Consider the following 18629-nt stretch of genomic DNA (forward strand, 5'->3'; position numbering starts at 1 on the left):
CACAGTAAAACAGTCTATATATATATAATATGATCCAGATCTTATAAGGAAAAATCTATGTCTGTAGAAAAGAGGGTCTGGGATATAAACTAACAGGTTGATGGTGATTTATTTTGGGTGGTGGGATTATAGGGAATTTTTTAAAAATGCATTTAAAATATTTTTATAGTAAGCCATGCTGTACTTTCATCATTTTTAAAAAAGAACCCCAATAATAGGGGCTATAGACACCAGTTTTTTGAAACGACCAGGAAGCTCTCTTGTGTGCTTACAGACCACACTCAGTATGCTGTCAGCTGACCTCTGGTTTCTTGTTTCTGAGCCCAAGAAGAACCTTCAACTCAAAATTGAGAAAGATTTTCTATTAAGTAATTTTTGCCTCTTAGCCTTCTGGCCTCTTAGTTATTTCAGTCATTAGATCTAAGACTACTTTTGCTCCTCTTTCTGCTTACTAGATTGCCTCAAAGAGATAAATGTGGTTTACCTATTATAAGCTATGAGGAGAAGAGCAACATGAATAACTTTTTTAAATACTCAACTAAGACAGGATGTTGCTGTGGCAAATAGACCATGAAGTTGTATGTTAAACTCTTCCAGGCAGGAGGAGAGTTAAAGAATTACATGAAATTTTAAGTAAAATGAAATAATTTGCCTGTTGTTGAGGTTCCCACAAAGGGCCATGTCTATCCAGTACATGTACCAGAGACTACCTGTTGGCAGGGGCCTTTCCCACTGTCCTGGGTCCCCTGGCCCAAAAAGACCCTGATCTGTCAGTCTTTCCAGTACAATAGCATGAGTGTCTAACCTTTTTGGCATCTTTTTTCATAAATTTTAAATGCTTCTCCTTCTGTTCCTTCATTGGCTCATTCATCTACCCACTTATATAAATTTTTATTGTCACTGACTGTGTATTGAAAATACAAAGGTGACAGAAAGCAAAATGTCCTATCATTTAAGACAAGTCTCCACCAAGAAAAAAAGTGTCTGGGGTCAGGGAAGGAATTGGGAAAAACAATGTATAGGAAGCAGAAAAAGATTTTAAATTTCTATAATCAATGTTCCCTGATAGGTTAAAGGGAAGGTTGGGGACCGTGAAACAAAAGCATTTGCTTTGAAAAAAGAACCATCAGAAAGTAAGAGCTCCTAGAAACTAAGAATAAGATAATGGCGATTGACAAAATTAGAACAATGAAAGGATCAAGTTGGAGCAATCTTCCATTCCACAATAGTACAAAAACAGAACAAAACCCAAAGAAATGGACAATAGGAAAAGGGAGAAAGATGAGCCAGCATCCAGCTAGCTAATAGGAGGTCCAGAGAGAACAAATGAAATGGAAGAGTGGAAATTATCAAAAACTCTGGGAAAATCACCCAGAACTGAAGGACCCTGCTTTTCACAGTGATGAAGGCCCCAGAGTATACCTGAGATGATAGATGAGAAATGGTTGATACCAAGGTGCATCAAGTACCAAAAGAAGTTACTGTGTATTATTATTTGACAATTGAAAAAATCAAAAGGTACCAGGAGAAAAAGCTGATGGACTTGTAAGTAGCTGCCTCTGGGAAGTGGGACCTGGAAATACAGAGGGTACCACTGTTTTTCATAAACTTCGGTGCTACGTAAGTTTTGAACTATGCACATAAATTATTTTGATAAACCTAAAGGTGAATTTGGAGTCTTGTCTTCTCAGACATTTTTCAGCAATGTCATGAGTGCCAGAATATGCTGTAGGAGCACAGAGAAAGAAGGAAGGACTTCCTGCTTCATATAAGAGGTGGCATGGGAGCTGGGTCTCAGAAAATGACAGGGCATTCTCTGGCAGAGGAAGGGGAAATTAACTTTCCAGCCAAAGAGAACCACATATGCAAAGGTTGAAGTATGAAAGAACATTGAGTGTTTGGGGGAAGGTTAAATGGTTTGAGATTTCTAGATTTTCGTTAATTGGGCAGGACATTTTTCATTTCTTTCCTGTTTCATTCTCCTATATTTATGTGACGGTGTTCTCTGCTAAATTATTTATTTATTTAAGGACAATGGTTCATGTCTTTGTCCTTACTTTTTGAAATCTCCACCATACTGAACATAGGATATATACATAGCAGATGATTTAAATTTTTTATTTATTTTTTTATTGATTTAACAATTTTTAACTAAAATACTTATATAGCCCTTCATTTGGCCATCTTGAATTCAAGAGAGACCTCCCCAAAAATCCTAATAATAATAGATATTTAGACTAATTAGGACTCAAGCGCTATCATCCTTCAAGGTCTAGGTATACTCCTCTTAGGGTGCTAGGTTACAAGCTCTGGAAAGACAGGGATCGTGTCCTTCCCATCGTTGTATTGCTGGCAGGGCCCCCCACTGCACAGATGTTAGCTGATGAGCCTTGTCAGCCTTCATTAACAGATCCCAGACCCAGAGAAATACTTAACTCTCCTACTTCCTCTTGTTTTAAGGAAATTCTTAAAATTTCCAAACCCCTGATTTCTATAGCTATCTCTGTCTGCCTTTAATAAGAACAGAACAAATAGGTTTATGTTACCTATCAAGATGTCAGCCAATGAAAAAGGTTCATTTTCTTGCCTTAATATGATAGCATTTGCTATAAGACTGGTTAGCAGTTTTTTAGAAAACAAGATTGATACCTTTTTTTTTTTTTTTTCCAGTTCCACTTTCTTTTTATTTAAATAACCGAAGCAACAGCCTTGGCACAGCAGAGGGAAGCTGGGTTGGGGTGTGTGAGAGGTGGCAGTAGTGTGGCCTATTCGGGGGAGTGGCAGGGGTAGCGGGACTGGGTCACAGTGGGCTCCCCACACCCTTAAGTCAGGGTCAGCAGTTATGGCTGCGAACCTGGGGGCATAAGAGGAGACCCCAAGTAGTGACGGATGTCTCACCAAGCCCCAGAGCCCTCAGGGATGGGGGCTAACTGTGCTCCCTCCAGTGGCAGGGCCAGGGCATCCCTGCCAGGGCTGATGGGGCTCGGAAGGCATTTTCGGCAGCGCCAGCGGCTGCGTTGGCAGCAGCAGTTCGCACCGCGGGGTTGAGGAGAGACACCAGCAGCAAATTCTTGCTGGGCTTTCTGAAAGCTGACACTTGTGCGGCGGTACAAGGAGTGGATCCGCTTTAGCATCACAATTCCCAGCACAGCTATGCCAGTGAAGAGCAGGGCAACCAGGAGCATGAGCACAGCTACAGCTGTGTTGGTCTTCAGCACCACCAGAGCAGAGATCCAGCCACTGAACCCCCAACCTGGGATGCCAATGGCCTGGAGGACAAAAAGCACATCCTGGACGAAGAAAATGAAGAAGAAAACGAAGAAATTGAATGAACTGTTACTCCGGAAGGCCTTATACATGGGGCGGTACCAGCACACAAAGGAGCAGGGAGTGAAAAGGAGGACCCAGAGGATAGAGAGCCCAAAGCCTGAGCCATTGCTGGTCTCCACACAGAAACTGGCCAGGCAGGCAAGAAAATTCAGGAGAAGGGCCAGTGTGCTGCACATCCAGAGGTAGTACATGGTAGATACGGTCTTCTGAAATTCTTGGGGGATCTCCATGGAGATGTCCTGGAAAAAGCAGGGCTGGACTGGGCAAAAAGAAGGTAGGGGGGGCCAATTGTTCTGTCGAGCAGCTGTGCCCCCCAGGGCAGCATGCTGCAGTTCCCGCTCCCTCCAGTCCAACTCCTCGGCCTTCCGGTTGAGTTCCTCCGGCTTCTTCAGCAGCTCAGCAGTGGCTGCAGCAGCTGAAGCCTGGGTGCTGTAGGAGCCATAGTTCTTGGGTTCTGTGGGGCTGAGCTTTCTTGATGACTGCAAGGAGGGTGCCGAGGGTGAAGGCAACGGGGCAGGGGCAGGGGGCTCATAGGCCAGTGGGAGCTCCCGGGTCTCAAAAGGGTTGTAGACGTCAAGAGTGGCATACTGCGGGCTGGGTTGGTGCTGGATCACGGCTGGGTCCTGAAAGGGGTTGTCAAGCTTGCCGGGCCTGATGAAGGGGTTTTCGCCGTCTCTGCTCTGAGCCATGTTTGCAACTGCCTTGATACCTTTTTTTGATTAGTATTCTGTCTTTTCTTCAAGTCTCATCATTGCTGTGTTCAGTCCTTTCCATTTCTCCTCTCATGGTGAAGGGTTTTCAGGAAAGTTTTGCTTATTTTTTGCCTTTTAGTTTATGTTATTTGAGTTTCTCTTGAGAAAGATATACCCTTCTATTAGGGACACAGGTTAACCAGTTCCAGTCACATATACCATCCTGTCAAATCTCGAGGCTCCTTATTGCTTTTTTTTTTTTTTCATTTAAAAAACTTTTTTTCATGAAAGAATTTGATTCCCAGGAATTACAAAGCTCATACAGAGAAGGGTACATGTACTCTTCAATTTCCCCACTGTAACTGGAGTAGAGTTCCTAAACCAGGAAGTTGATGTTAGTATGATTCTGTGCCACTTTGTCACATGTAAATAGATTCAGGTATCCACTGAAAGGATCCAAAGTACAGAACTATTCCACCTGCACAGAAGTCTTCTTTCTACCACTCCTGTATAGTTTCATGCCATCTTCACCATCCCTGACCCCTGGCAACAGTTACTTTATCCTCCATCTCTAATTTTGCTATTTTGAGAATTTTAAATAAATGGAATCATACAATATGTAACCTTTAGACTGCCTTTCTCCCTCGGCATGTGATACCCTTGAGATCCATCCAAGTTGTATGTATCAGTTTGTTCCTTTTAGTTTCTGAGTTGTGTTCCATGGTATAAGGTCGTACAGTTTGTTGAGTCATTTACCTGTTGAAAGGCATTTTGGTTGTTGCCAGTTTTTGGACAAATAAAGCTGTTGTGAATATTTGTGTACAGGTTTTTGTGTGGGATGCACGTTTTCATTTTTCTGGGATAAATGCTCAGGAATATGACTGCTGGATCATACGGTAGGTATAGGTTTCAGTTTTTAAGAAACTGCCAAGTGATTTTCTAGATTGGCTATACCCGTGCAAGTGAAGTATTAAAAGTCTTACCTCTCTTTAAATCCCTTTATCCTCCTGTATATAATTGTCTAAAATATTTCTCGTATGTAGATTGAGAACCACATCAGAAAGTCAAAATTTGGGCAGCCCAGGTGGCTCAGCGGTTTAGCGCCCACCTTCAGCCCAGGGTGTGATCCTGGAGACCCGGATGGAGTCCCACATCGCGCTCCCTGCATGGAGCCTGCTTCTCCCTCTGCCTGTGTCTGTACCTCTCTCTCTCTCTCATATAAATAAATAAAATCTTTAAAAAAAAGTGTCAAAATTTTTGCTTCAACCTTTAAACGATAACTTAGAAAACTTGAGAAGGAAAATTTATTGTATTTATCCATGTACTTATTGTTCTGTTCTTTCTTCCTTTGTAATGTTCCACAGTTCCTTCTTTTATTATTAGCTTCTATTTTTAGAACTTGTGCCATTCTTTCAGGGTAAAGAATGCTTCTTCTCTGGATATGGCATTATGGGTTGGCAGTTCTGTTCTTTCACTGCTTGAACAACATTGTACCATCTCTCTGGCCTCCTTGGTTTCTGATAAGAGATCTGCTGTCATCCTACTTGTTTTTCCTCTATAGGCAAGATGTTGTTTTTCTTTGGCTGCTTTCAAGATTTTTTTCTTTGTCTTTAGTTTTCACAAGTTAAATTATGAAGTATCCTAGAATGCATTTCTTTGAATTTATCCTGATTGGGATTTGTTCAGCTTCTTGATTCCCTAAGTTTAACTGTCTTGCTAGATTTGGGGAGTTTCAGCCATTTCTGCTTCTTGGCCTCTTTCGGCCCTGCCCTCTTTCTCCTCTCCTTCTGGGACTTGGCAACATGAAGGTTAAAGCTTTGGTGAGAGTTCTACAGGTCCCTGGAACTCTTTATTTTTTTTGTCCTTTTCCTTTCTGTTACTCAGATTGTGTAATTGTATTACTCTTTTTTCTGGTTCACTGATTTTTTTTTCCCCTTTGATTCCTCCATTCTGCTGTGGAGCATATCCACTGAGCTGTTTATTTAAGCTTTTGTCCTTTTCATTTCATCTCTGATACCCGTTTGGTTCTTCTTCTATTTCTTTGCTGAGACTTTCTATTTTTTTTTCAAGCATGTTCATAATTGCTGATGGAAGCATTTTTATCATGACTGCTTTCAAATCTTTGTTAGATAATTCTGATATCTTAATCATCTCTGTGTTGACATCTGTTGTCATTTGTCATGAGAATTGAGATCTTCTTGGTTGTTACTGAAATAATAAGTTTTCATTTAAACCAGGACATTTTGGGTATTATGAGACTCTGGGTCTTCTTTAAGTCTTTTGTTTTAGCTGACCTCCTCTGACCCAACAATGGTGGAGGAAAGGGGGGTTGTCTTGTCACTGCCAGTCAGAATTAGAAGTCCAGGTTCTCTTCTTGGTCTCCATAGATACCTGGGAGTAGGTATGGTTGGATGTTACTGCTATGTGGTGGTGGGAAGTTTAGTGTCCCTAGTAGGCCTCTACTGATATCACCTTGACTGAGGGTAGGGGTACCTGTTACTACTCCCCAGGTGGCCTCCACTGATTCCATGGGGGTGTGACTGTTGGACAGTAATGGAGTCCTGACTCTACTATGCCTTCTCTGACACCACCTCAGCATGTAGGTGGTGGGGTGCCTTATTACTGTTAGGTAGAGTGGGAGTCCAGGCTCCCTGTGTGTTTTCCTCTGATGCTATGGAGTAGGTGATGGAGAGAGGAGACTGATTACTGCCCACCAGGGTTGTAAGTCCTGGCTCCCTGCTACTCAGTCTTTTCTAATACCATCCAGGCCAGGAGGAGGGGTCCTTCATTGCAGCCTGGTAAAGGTGGAAGTCTGGATTCTCCACTGAACATTATCAGAAGTGTTGGTGGAATGACACTCTTGAGTGCTGTTTGACTAGTGTTTTAGGGTCATCCAGAGAAACAGAGCAATAGTGTGTGTGTGTGTGTGTGTGTGTGTGTGTGTGTGTGTATGTATTAGAGTAATTTAAGAAATTGACTGACACAATTGTGGGAACCGTTAAGCTTAAAATCTCTAAGGTAGGTTGTCAGGCTGAGAACCCAGGGAAGAATCAATGTAGCTTGAGTCTGAAGGCAGTCTGGAGGCAGAATTCTCTCTTCCCTGAGGGAACCTCACTCTTTTTTTCTTAAGCTCTTCAACTGATTGGACAAGGCCTACCCACATTATGAAGGGTAATTGCTTTACTCAAAGTCTGCTGATTGAAGTGTTAATTTAATCTAAAAAATGTCTTCACAGCAACATCTAGTCTTATGTTAGACCAAATATCTGGATACTGTGGCCTAGCTAAGTTGACACTGCTAGAGTAGACTGTTTATTGTATAAAAGTATTGTTCCTGGGGTCCTGAGGTTGCTAGCTGGTCTGCTTTCTTTTTTCTGCCCTTTGGAGTTGTTTTATATTTGTTTCATACATAGGTCTAGGGTTTTTAGCTGGACTTAGCAGAAAGAAAATGGAAAAGTGCTTGCTCTTGCTTTTTATTTGACATCTTCTTTTAACATAGTGGATCAAATGCTTTATTGATATTTGAGGCCATAGGTTTTTATTTCTAAGCCTCTTTGTATTTTTCCTTAAAATTATTTAGTTCTTCCTTCTGTGTGTTTTTTAAAACATAAAATATTTTGGACTAGAGTGTCTGATTTTATGATTTTTATCTGGATTTTTTTTCTTCCCCTTTCAGATTTTAGTTTAAAGATCTCTTCATCTAGCTGGAAGTTTCTCTAAGCACATTCACTCTCATCTTTGTAAGCTGCGTTCTGACCCTTGCCAGGAACTCATTAGTCTATAAGCTATAATCCAGAAAAATAGTCTTACGATTTGACTCCATTGCTTATGTTCTACTGTGTGCTTCCCTTTATCTTTTGCTTCTCAAGGGCAACTTTTAACTTGACAAGAAATGGAAAATACCTCTTTGCTTCAAAGACTGAGGATCCCACCTGTGAGCTCAGTCACTTGACATACAGCCTTGCCTTCTTCTGTCCTTTGTTTCTAATGTGAACTGGCAGGGCTTACTGCTTGGCAGACTCAGGTCATAACTGGTTCTCTATCAATTTGATACATTGCAGGAGGATGGAATTCTTTCCTTTTACCTGTGTTAGGTCTGTTTTCATGTGGATGCTTTTGAACTCCCTAGTCAGGATCATTTACAGAATGACGAGTTCAAAGCCTGGGAGCCACACCCTACCTCCTGTCTCGTAGCCTCTTCCACCTACCCTGTGTGCCTGGTTCACTTACACCTCTGAGTTTCACAAAGGTAGTTTGCTGCTCCTGTACTGTTCTTTTCTACTACTTTTCTTCCAACTAGTCTACCAAGCCACTTTGTAGGCTACAGATCCTGTTTCCAGTGGGAGTTCCTTGCAGATTTTGAGCAAGGGAGAGCGACTGTTAACGTCTTTTTGTCGTTGTGACCCAGTTTTCCCATCGTTGTTTACCTTGCCTAATCACTCAATAGTTACTTTTATTTTTTTTTAATTTTTAATTTTTTAAAAGATTTTATTTATTCATGTGAGCAGAGAGAGAGAGAGAGAGAGAGAGAGAGAGAGAAGGCGGCAGAGACACAGGCATAGGGAGAAGCAGGCTTTATGCAGGAGCCCAATGTGAGACTCGATCCTGAGACTCCAGGATCATGCCCTGGGCCAAAGGCAGGCACTAAACCCACTGAGCCATGCCAGGGATCCCCTCAGTAGTTACTTTTAAAACTATTTACTTTGAAAATATTGATTTATCTTTTAAAAAATCCATTTACTCTTTAAAAAATATTTTATTGTTTAAGAGAGAGAGAGAGAGAGAGAACATAGGCACGGGGGAGGAGCAGAGGGAGAGGGAGATGCAGACTCCCTGTTGAGCCTGACCTGGGGCTTAATCCCAGGACCAGGAGATCATGACCTGAGCCAAAGGCAGACACTCAAATGACTGAGCCACCCAGGTGCTCCAAAATCCATTTAATCTTAACACCTACAATCAACTCGATTATATATGTTAGTAGAAGAAATACTACATATATAGCTTTTGCTGAATATATTTGCTTTTAACATTTCAATATTAGAATATTTGGGGGATTCACAAAATTTCAAATAAACCAGCAAAGTCACCCATTAAAACCCTACATAAAAATCTCCAGAAAATTGGACATGGGCCCTAGTTTATTTCCCCTACCTAACTGTTCCCAACATTTCAAGTAGGGAACTAGTCCTGTAATTTCATAGTTAATGCAAATAATAGCTTGCATAGAGTTTCATTTATTGAACTAACACTCTTTTGAAGGGTGATGAAAATGACTGTGGAAGATTTGAGTTCATAAAATCATTCCCTTTTCTTGGGTCATGAAATACATTCCAGGAACTGAAAATAATATCAATTGGCTGATTAAACAGTGAATTATAATAGCAGAAGATTTTGTGAGCATGTTTTGCCAACTCCGGATGATTAAAATTAATTTCCTGTCCCTTTTTATTTATACTTTGGTGTAATTGCTTTATTCTGTTGGCTGACTGCCATTTAAAGTTTATTTATCTGGTATTGTCCATCTCAAGTAGTAAGCTCCTAAAGGGCAAGTATGTATGTTTGTCTTCCTCTGGTCGTTCTAAAAATTATAATGATGACAATATAAACTTTAACAAAAAACCGGAAATACAAAAAAGTGGTATATGGCTTTTTGTGTACATGACTTAACCTAACTCTAAAGTAGAAATTCTCTGAAAGTTGTGTACCATATCTTTCTTTTGTTTCCTAACTTGGTATTTAATAGGCTTTTTTTTTTTTTAGAGTGGCTTTCAAATTTCTTTATCTCCAATACAGAATGAGAAATACCTTCTCTATCATGACTCAGCATGTATGCATGAGCACGTGCACACACACACACACACACAGAAGTGTGTGTGAGGGGGTAAAGCTCCACAAATAATACTTATTTTTACTAAGTGAAATGCATTCTTATGCTTTCTATTCTCTTCCAGTGCATTCTAATTTAAAAAGTTTTTAGTATAGTTGGCACACAATGTTATATTAGTTTCAGATGTACAACATAGTGAATTGAGAAGTTCATTATACATTATGCTGTGCTTACCACAAACTGCCATCTGTCACCATACAATGCTATTACAATATCATAGACTATATTCCTTATAATGTATTAATAGACTCCTCTTAATGATGGTAGTGATAGTGACTTTAGTCATAAACACTAATGATTTCATTACTTTCATTTTAATTCCAGTATAGTTAACATACAGTGTTATGATTTCATCCTTTATTATAAACGTATTCTTAAAATATTTTATATAAGCTGGTATTTAAAAGTCAGATTTATAAAAGAAACCTCGAATTTGGGATGCCTGGGTGGCTCAGCGGTTGAGCGTCTGCCTTCAGCTCAGGGCGTGATCCCAGAGTCCCGGGATCAAGTCCTACCTTGGGCTCCGTGCATAGAGCCTGCTTCTCCCTCTGCCTATGTCTCTGCCTCTCTCTCTCTCTGTCTCTCATGAATAAATAAATAAAATCTTTTAAAAAAAGAAAGAAACCTTGAATTTATTGTTGTAAAAAGAAAAGCAATTTCCCATGATTTAGTTTTCTAAATAATGGATTTTGTATAAAAGAACAGATTTGTTTCTACTGAGATCCATTGTTGAGAGCTATGTGTTAGGTAAATTGGCAGTCACTGACTGGCATTACCACCATCCTGGGTGTTCACCCCCATGTATTGATTTAACAAGGAAGGCAAATGATTTTTGTTCATTTGGCTCTTCTGATCAGTTGGTAGTGGCTTACTGGAGCCCAGGTCCAAAAGCATAATGAGATTGTATCTAGTCTCTGTGAAAGAGTGCCACAGTTGGTTAGTGATGTCTAATGTGAGCTGTGTGAAGGAAATCTACTGTCTTTAGTTTTCTGGATGTGCCATCACTCAACTTCAGGAAGGATCTGTGTGGTAATCCTAAGCACTCTAGGTAAGACATGTGACCTATTCCCAAATCATATGTTTTCTCCTAACAGAGCACTTAGAGAAGCCATGTAAAAATTGAACATTTTTCAAATATGCAAGCCCACAAAATTTCCCTAACCCTTTCCATATTTAACAATGTCAGAATAACAATGATAATATCTAGGCTTTAAATAACTCCTTGACATCAGCAAATTCAGAGAACTAAATGATCTTACTTTGCCTTTGCAATTTCTGACAAATACATAGCTTTGCTCAGTGTAAGACTTTCTGATTCCTAAATCGTGACCGTATAAAAATAGATCCTTTACATGTGTTACCTCCAGTGCAGTGATGTCTTCCGATATGAAAATGTTTCTAGTGATGAGCAGCATTAGTTGTGAGAAGAGTAGAATCAACATTGTGTAGTGTATTGACACACGTAATCAGATTTCCTCTAGGGACGCCTGGGTTGCTCAGTGGTGAAGAGTCTGCCTTCGGCTCAGGTGTGATGCTGGGTCCTGGAATCCAGTCCCACATCAGGTTCCCTGCCGGGAGCCTGCATCTCCCTCTGCCTATGTCTCTGCCTCTCTCTCTCTCTCTGTCTCTCATTAATAAATAAATAAAATCTTTTAAAAAATTAAAAAATTGTTGATTTTAAAAAACAAAAAAAATTATTTCCTCTACAATGATCTTTCCTTTAGAGTTGAGAGGGATTTTAGTGGTTTCAGTCCAGATTCTTTGGAGACCTGGTAAAACTTCTGAGGTTGATTTAAGTGACTTCCCTAAGTTACAGAGCTAGAGACAGAGGTAGAGGCAGAGTATTTAGGTATTTAGGTCCTATTTTTTGCTATAAAAGGTAGTATTAGATCGATGTAAGTAAGAAGAATGCTTGGTTGGGGGTAGGGGGCTCAGAGCATTATTCTACTTTTCTGCTGGTGTCATTTAGGAGAGTTAGCTGTTTCAAACACTTGTTTTATGGCTGTTTCCTGATATAATGTACATTCAAATATAGTAGGACATATATATACAGTCAATAGGATTTCTGTTTATAATTTTATTTTTTATAATAAAAAGTTGTGGCTAAAATGGAGTTAAAAAGATAGATAGAAATGCTTTATATGCAAGCTTCCAGAACTGAACTTAATTGTCTCTAGCATCTTTTCTGTAAGTTGAGAAGAAGCAAGGAATATCCATTTAGAATTTTGGTTTACTTTTAAATGTGATTCTTTTCGTTTTCTGTACTTGTGAGGTGCCCTAATCCATTCCCAGTAGCAGGAGTACACTCATAGACCTGAAGGGAGTTGTGTATTCTCATCACAGTAAGTGAGATCCAGGAATAATTGTTGAAATTGGTTTCTCTAGATAACTTCCATAATTTAATTTTTCTTTCTATGAAATATCCAAATAAGTCAAATCTTGTTATGGTGAATTGTCTAGCCTCACTCAAAATTAATGGTTTACTGGAGCATGAACTCATTTTGCTAATTAGAGATTTTTTAGTGGATTTATTACAATGTGATTTAATCTTCATTGTATGACATTTTAGAGGAAATAGATTGCCCTCCTGGGACCAGAAGCTAGGAAAAAAATTCTTGGCACTTAAAGACAGCTAGTCTTAGTTTTTATTAACACTTGGTGTTTGAAGTTGTCCAGCATCCTGGTGCAGCTGGGACCATTCTTTGCTTCAGCAAACGTTTTTGGACTGCCTACTGAGTGCCAGGCATGTACCAGGGATACGGTGCTATCAAGATTGACTAACTTTCTGCTCCCCCTAGAGCTTAGAATGCTCAGCTATAAGAAGTCCTGGGCCTCACTAGTGTTGGTTACAGGGTATATGAGGAAATAAATCAAAACTTATTACAAGTTTTGGAAAGAAAGACATCCTGAATACTGCTTAGAAGCATTAAATTCATAACCTATATCAGCCATTGTTGCTGTTTGATAGCCTCAGTTTATGAGCAGTCTTACTTAGCTGTGGGCAAAGTGAGCAGTTTTCTGAACTTCAGTCCTCCCACTTGACCTGGAGGTTACAGGACAAATTGATTTTGATTGATCTTTCATACTATCCCCTTAAAGTCTTAGAGGATTCTTTACTGCATTTGTTTACTGGAGAATTTTCAGTGACATTTGAGAAATGAGATCTCTTAAACATGGAGATGGTTTCTCTGTGATGTTCCTGAACTGCACTTTGGCCCTTGTCAGAGATCTCTATTTTTAAAGCTATGTGCGTCATTGTCATTTCCAGCCGATAGATGCCTGACTGCAAGTTCACATCCTTCCTGTCTTAGGACTTGTAGGGCTTGGCTCAGGCAGCTGGATAGACAGCAGCGAAGGTCACTGAGAAAAGGAGGCTGGGCTGTGAGTTCTTTCCTTGTCTCGCACAGGCATTCTATGCTGTATTAAGTGTGTTCTTGGGAACAACTGGGGAACCCACTCCTATTGTTAACTTTTCTCCATCTTAAAGTCTCCTCATAGCCTTTCTGTGGCCTTTGAAATCCACTCTCCTCCTGAGTTTCAGAACTGTACTCCTTGGATTCTTCTTCTGCAGCCTCTCCAATGACTTCTTCTGTCTCTTGCTGCTTCCACATCCTCCTGCACTTGATATGTGCTCTTCCGCGCCTCTCTTCTGTCCTGTTTTCTACCCCTTCACCTTTTCCTCCCTCCTCTTATTTTCACCTTTTTTTCACTCTTGTGCACATTTGTTCACTATGGCTTTCCTGGACCCCTGCTGTGTGCTTTATACTAGGCTTGGTTTTAGAATGTATGAGTGAATGCGATAGACACAGCTCCGTCTTCCATAGAATTTACTAACTTCCCAATTAATCCACAGATTACAGTGGTGGAGTGTGTGTGTGTGTGTTTGTTTAAGATTTTCTTTATTTATTTTAGAGAGCGTAAACAAGTGAGGGAGGAGCAGAGGGAGAGGGACAGGATCTCTAGCAGACTCCTCGCTGAGCACAGAGCCAAACATGGGGCTGAATCCCATGACCCTGAGATCATGAGCTGAGCCGTAATCAGGAGTCAGTCGCCCAACTGACTGAGGCATCCAGGCGCCATTTTGGGGTAGTGGTTGCTATGAGAGCATATAATTTGGAGACCTGTCCTAAAGAAATAATTTTTGGCTGGGATCTGAAAGCTTATGGGGGATTTATGAGGTGGGAGTAGGGAGTGCTATAGGCAATAGGAACAGAAGACAGCTGCTAAATCCTGGTGTCCCAGTCATGAGATCTTCTTTTAGTTCCTGGTGTAAAGTGCAAGTTAGCATCTTTTCCCAATTTCACCCAAACTGATTCTTCACTGCAGCCCCCTCTTCTCTCATTCACTGGGTTAGAAGTCTTGGTATCCCTGATTTCCTCTGAAATAGGCCTAAGACTTACCCTTTCTTTCTTCTTTCCCCCTGCATAGAACTTGAGAGTGCATCACTCACAGTTGGGCACTGCCTTAGTGATGGGAGTGCTTGCTTCCAGCCTTTCCCTCCAGAATTGCCATGTGCCCCGCTCCACCTGCATAGCCAGTATGGGTCTCTCTCTTTCTGAAACCCATCTTTTAATCATTTCACTTTTTTTGGCTGAAAAGCCTGGAGTAGATTCCTGATGCACAAAATCCAAATCTCTTAATTTGTGTTCTCCATTATCAGCCCTCAGATTCTCTCTTTTTTTAACACACACCTCTTAGGACAAGCAGATATTTCTTCTATTGCCCCTGTAAACCATCCTCATTTCTGCCTTTTTTCCCCTCTGTTCTCTCTTTTACTGCCACCTCCAGGAAATCTTTTCAACCACTGTAGCCCCCAGTGATTTCTTCCTCTCTGAACTCTGATTGTTCTAATACTAGTTACTTTCTGTATTTTATAGGTGCTAATACCATTTCCTGAACTCAATTATAAGTTTAATAGTGGAGACATGTCCGCAAGAATTTTGTATACACTAGTTTAGGATTCACCACATAGGTACTTAGTGATGGTGATGATGCCCTCAAGATTCATTTTAGTATTGTTTAGTGGATGCTGCTAATTCATTGCTGATGGAGGACTGTGAGTAGTTAATATTGTAATCCTCTTGTCCTACATGTTGGGCATGGCTTGAATTGACAGTAAACACTGATTTCAATTGAAAACCAGAATAATTAACTTTAACGGGTACTAATACCCCAGGGTTCTTTCTTGTCCATCAGCTTCTCACATTTCATGGAGTTTTAGTCAATGATTCCTTCTAATGTTACAGTGATTTGTGTAGTCCTTTATAAGTTCTATTCAAATGAACCCTCTCATTTAGTCCTCATTGTAACTCTCTGAGATAAATGTTGGTGTCCTTATTTTACAGAAAAAAATGAGATTTAAAAAACTTGAATATGGGTCACCCATTTAGATTATGGTGGCGCCCATACCTGAATCTAGGCCTCTGACAGAGAGTTCCTCTTCTAATTGTTTAAATAAATTATTTTCTCTAGCTTTACTGTGATAAAATTGACACATAACATTGTGTAGGTTTAAGGTATACAATGTGATGGTTTGATATATTTGTATATTGTACAGTGATTACCATGGGTTAGTTAGATATCCATCACCTCACATAGTTATCTTTTTTGTCTTAATGTTGAGAACATTTAAGACGTACTTTCTTAGATTTCAAATGTACACATTATATTGGCTTTCCCTCCCCCCTTTTATTTAGAGAGTGAGTGAGTGGGAGTTGGGAGTGGGGAAGAGGGAGAGAATCTCCCCACTGAGTGCAGAACCTAATGGAGGGCTCAAGTCTTACAACTCTGAGATCATGACCTGAGCTGAAATCAAGAGTCAGATACTTAACCGACTGAGCCACCCAAGCACCCCCACAGCACTGTATTGTTACTGATGATCATTATGCTGTTCTTGAGATCCTCCGAATTTAGTCATCCTGTAACTGAAATTTGTACTCTTTGACTAACCTCTCTCCCCTTCCCCCAGGCCCTGCGCTAACTACTATTATACTTGTTTGTGTGAGTTCAACTTTTTTAGATTCCACATATAAGAGTGATCATACACTATTTGTCTGTCTTTGTCGAGCTTACTTCACTAATAAGCATGATGCCCTCAAGATGAATCTGTTTGTTGTCACACATAGCAGGGTTTCCTTTTTTATGGCTGAATAATATCCCTGTGTGTGTTACATACATACCACATTTCATCAATTGATGGACACTTCAGTTGTTTCCATGTTTTAGCTACTGTGAATAATGCTGTGTACTAAATATGGGAGTATAGATGTCTCTTCAAGATAGTGACTTCACTTCCTTCAGATATATATACCCAAAAGTGAGATTGCACAGTAATTCTATTTTTAAGTTTTTGAAGAACCTTCTTACTGTTTTCCATAATGGCTGTACCAATTTACATTCCCACTAACAGTACTCAAGGGCTCTTTTTTTTCTTCATATCCTAGCCAATATTTGTTATCACTTGTGTTATTGATAATAGCCGTATCTCAGTATGGTTTTGATTTGCATCTCCCTAATGATTGGTGACATTGAGCACCTTTTTATGTACCCGTTGGCCATTTGTATATCTTCTTTGGAAAAGATGTCTATTCAGGTTTTTTGCCCATTTAAAATCAGATAATTTTTTTTTTTTTTTTTTTTTGCTGTTGAGTTGTATGAATTCCTTATATGTTTTGGGTGTTAACTCCTTATCAGTTACATGGTTTCCAAGTATTTTTTTTTTTTCATTCCATAGGTTGCCTTTTTATTTTGTTGTTTTGGGGGCTCCTTTTCTCTAAATATTTTATTTCTTCTCTAATAAAGAACCTACCCTAGGGGCACCTGGGTGGCTGAGTCAATTAAGCGTCTGCCTTCAGTTCCATGTCATGATCTAGGGTCCTGGGATTGAGCCCTACTTAGTCTTTGGGCTCCCTGCTCAGGTGGAAGTCTGCTTCTCCCTCTCCTTCTGCCCCTCCCTGTGGCTTGTGTGCTTTTTCTCTCTTTCTCTCAAATAGATAAATAAAATCTTAAAAAAAAGAAAAAAGAAAAGAAACCTGTCCTTGATCATACCTAACCATTTTCTGCTGGGAGTCTTTGTTCTTGCGTGTTTTAGTTGTTCATTAACTGCTTCCCGGAAAAAAAAAAAAAAATTCAGCAGCTGCTTCCCCAAAAGGATAAAGAGGTTACATATTTTGAAATGTACTCTTACTTCAGTTAATGATTTTTGCCATGGTATCTTTCTAAAAATTTTAAGTGGAATTTGCATATGGGTGGTGTGATGAATGGAGCCAAAAGCTAACTGGTATAGTTAGATATTAATTAGTTATTACCCATTTTGGGAGACCATGTATCTGGAACCAAACCTAGATAATTAGACCTGTAGTATGCCCGGCCAGAAAAGGCCAGGCTGAGGTCCAGTATTGAAATGTCATACTGAGGCCCCCTAACTGAAGGAGGTCTTGGCATGAGACCGTGGGAGTCTCTGCCCCTGGCTGCTTCTATTTGACTACAGTGGCATGGCGCTTGCAAAGCTTTTAAAAACTTGTTTCATGTTTTTAAAATCCTTGGGAGCTACAGAGTGGGTGTTGAGACCAGAAAGTCTGCTTCCTGAAGTGTTTATACAGAGAATCATTTTTAGAGTTATGTGGAATGGAATTGGGTCTGACGTCAATTCCCAGTGTGCCTTCTCTCCCCTGGAGGAATAGCCCATATGTAGAGACAGATGTGAGACTCAAGACTTTTACATATAAATAATGCTAGGAGAGAATGGGAACAGTACTGTGAGTTAGAGGTGGGGGGAAGGACAGAGTTTACTGCAGGCAAGAAATGAACAAGTTGTTCTTATAAGCACTTTTTTTAAACCTTCAGTTGTATTACCCATACACCTAAATGTGCACAAAACACAAGTGTGCAGTAATCAATAATATAATAATAGAGCCAGGTACCTGTGTAAGCATCACCAGGTCAAATACTAGAGCATTGTCCCCACCTAGAACTCCATCACCAACTCCTTTTGATTGTGACCCACTCCCCCTTTTAGAGGGACTCTCCTGACTTTTTTTATGGTAATAATTTCCTTGCTTTTCTCTTGATTTACCACTTTAATATTCATTCCTACACAATTTAAATTAGTTTTGACTGTTTTTGAACTTCGTATACATGGAATCATACTGCACTTTTTTTTTTTTGCATATTGATTTTTTTCCTCAACACTTGGTTAATAATAATCGCACATGTTCTCTTTTGTTACTATATAGTATCTCATTGTGTGACCAAACCACAATTTATTGTTTTACTGTTGATGGATGTTTTCTTGTTTCCAGTCTTGGGCCAATTACAAATAAAGCCACATTGAGGGACACCTGGGTGGCTCAGCGGTTGAGTGACTGCCTTCGGCCCAGAACGTGATCCTGGAGTCCTGGGATCAAGTCCCACATAGGGCTCCCTGCATGAAACCTGCTTTTCTCTCTGCCTGTGTCTCTGCCTCTGTTCCTCTGTATGTCTCATGAATAAATAGAATCTTAAAAAAAAAAAAAAAAAAGCCACATTGAGAGGTGCCTGGGTGGCTCAGTCAGTTAAGTGTCTGCCTTTAGCTCAGGTAATGGTCTTGGGGTCCTGGGATTGGGCCCCGCATCAGGTTCCATGATCAGTGGGGAGTCTGCTTCTCCCTCTACTCCCTGCGCTTGCTCTTTGTCTCACTCTTTCTATCTCAAATAAATAAAGTCTTTAAAAAAAAAAAAGCCA

The 18629-nt window shown here is 40.1% G+C and overlaps 2 protein-coding genes across 14 annotated transcripts in view; one reads left to right on the forward strand and one right to left on the reverse strand.

Moving 5' to 3' along the window:
* ALG9 (ALG9 alpha-1,2-mannosyltransferase) overlaps window positions 1-18629 on the forward strand; it is a 113037-nt gene that overhangs the window by 50117 nt on the left and 44291 nt on the right. The gene's annotated exons all lie outside the window — the stretch shown is intronic.
* LOC112671352 (secretory carrier-associated membrane protein 3-like) lies at window positions 2653-4939 on the reverse strand. Its single transcript, XM_035716500.2, is given in 2 exon segments — window positions 2653-3052; window positions 3054-4939. Coding segments are annotated over 2 exon segments (1092 nt in total). The 5' UTR covers window positions 4020-4939; the 3' UTR covers window positions 2653-2926.

The sequence above is a fragment of the Canis lupus genome, chromosome 5 (genome assembly GCF_003254725.2).
Source record: "Canis lupus dingo isolate Sandy chromosome 5, ASM325472v2, whole genome shotgun sequence".
In the NCBI taxonomy this organism is placed as follows: Eukaryota; Metazoa; Chordata; class Mammalia; order Carnivora; family Canidae; genus Canis; species Canis lupus.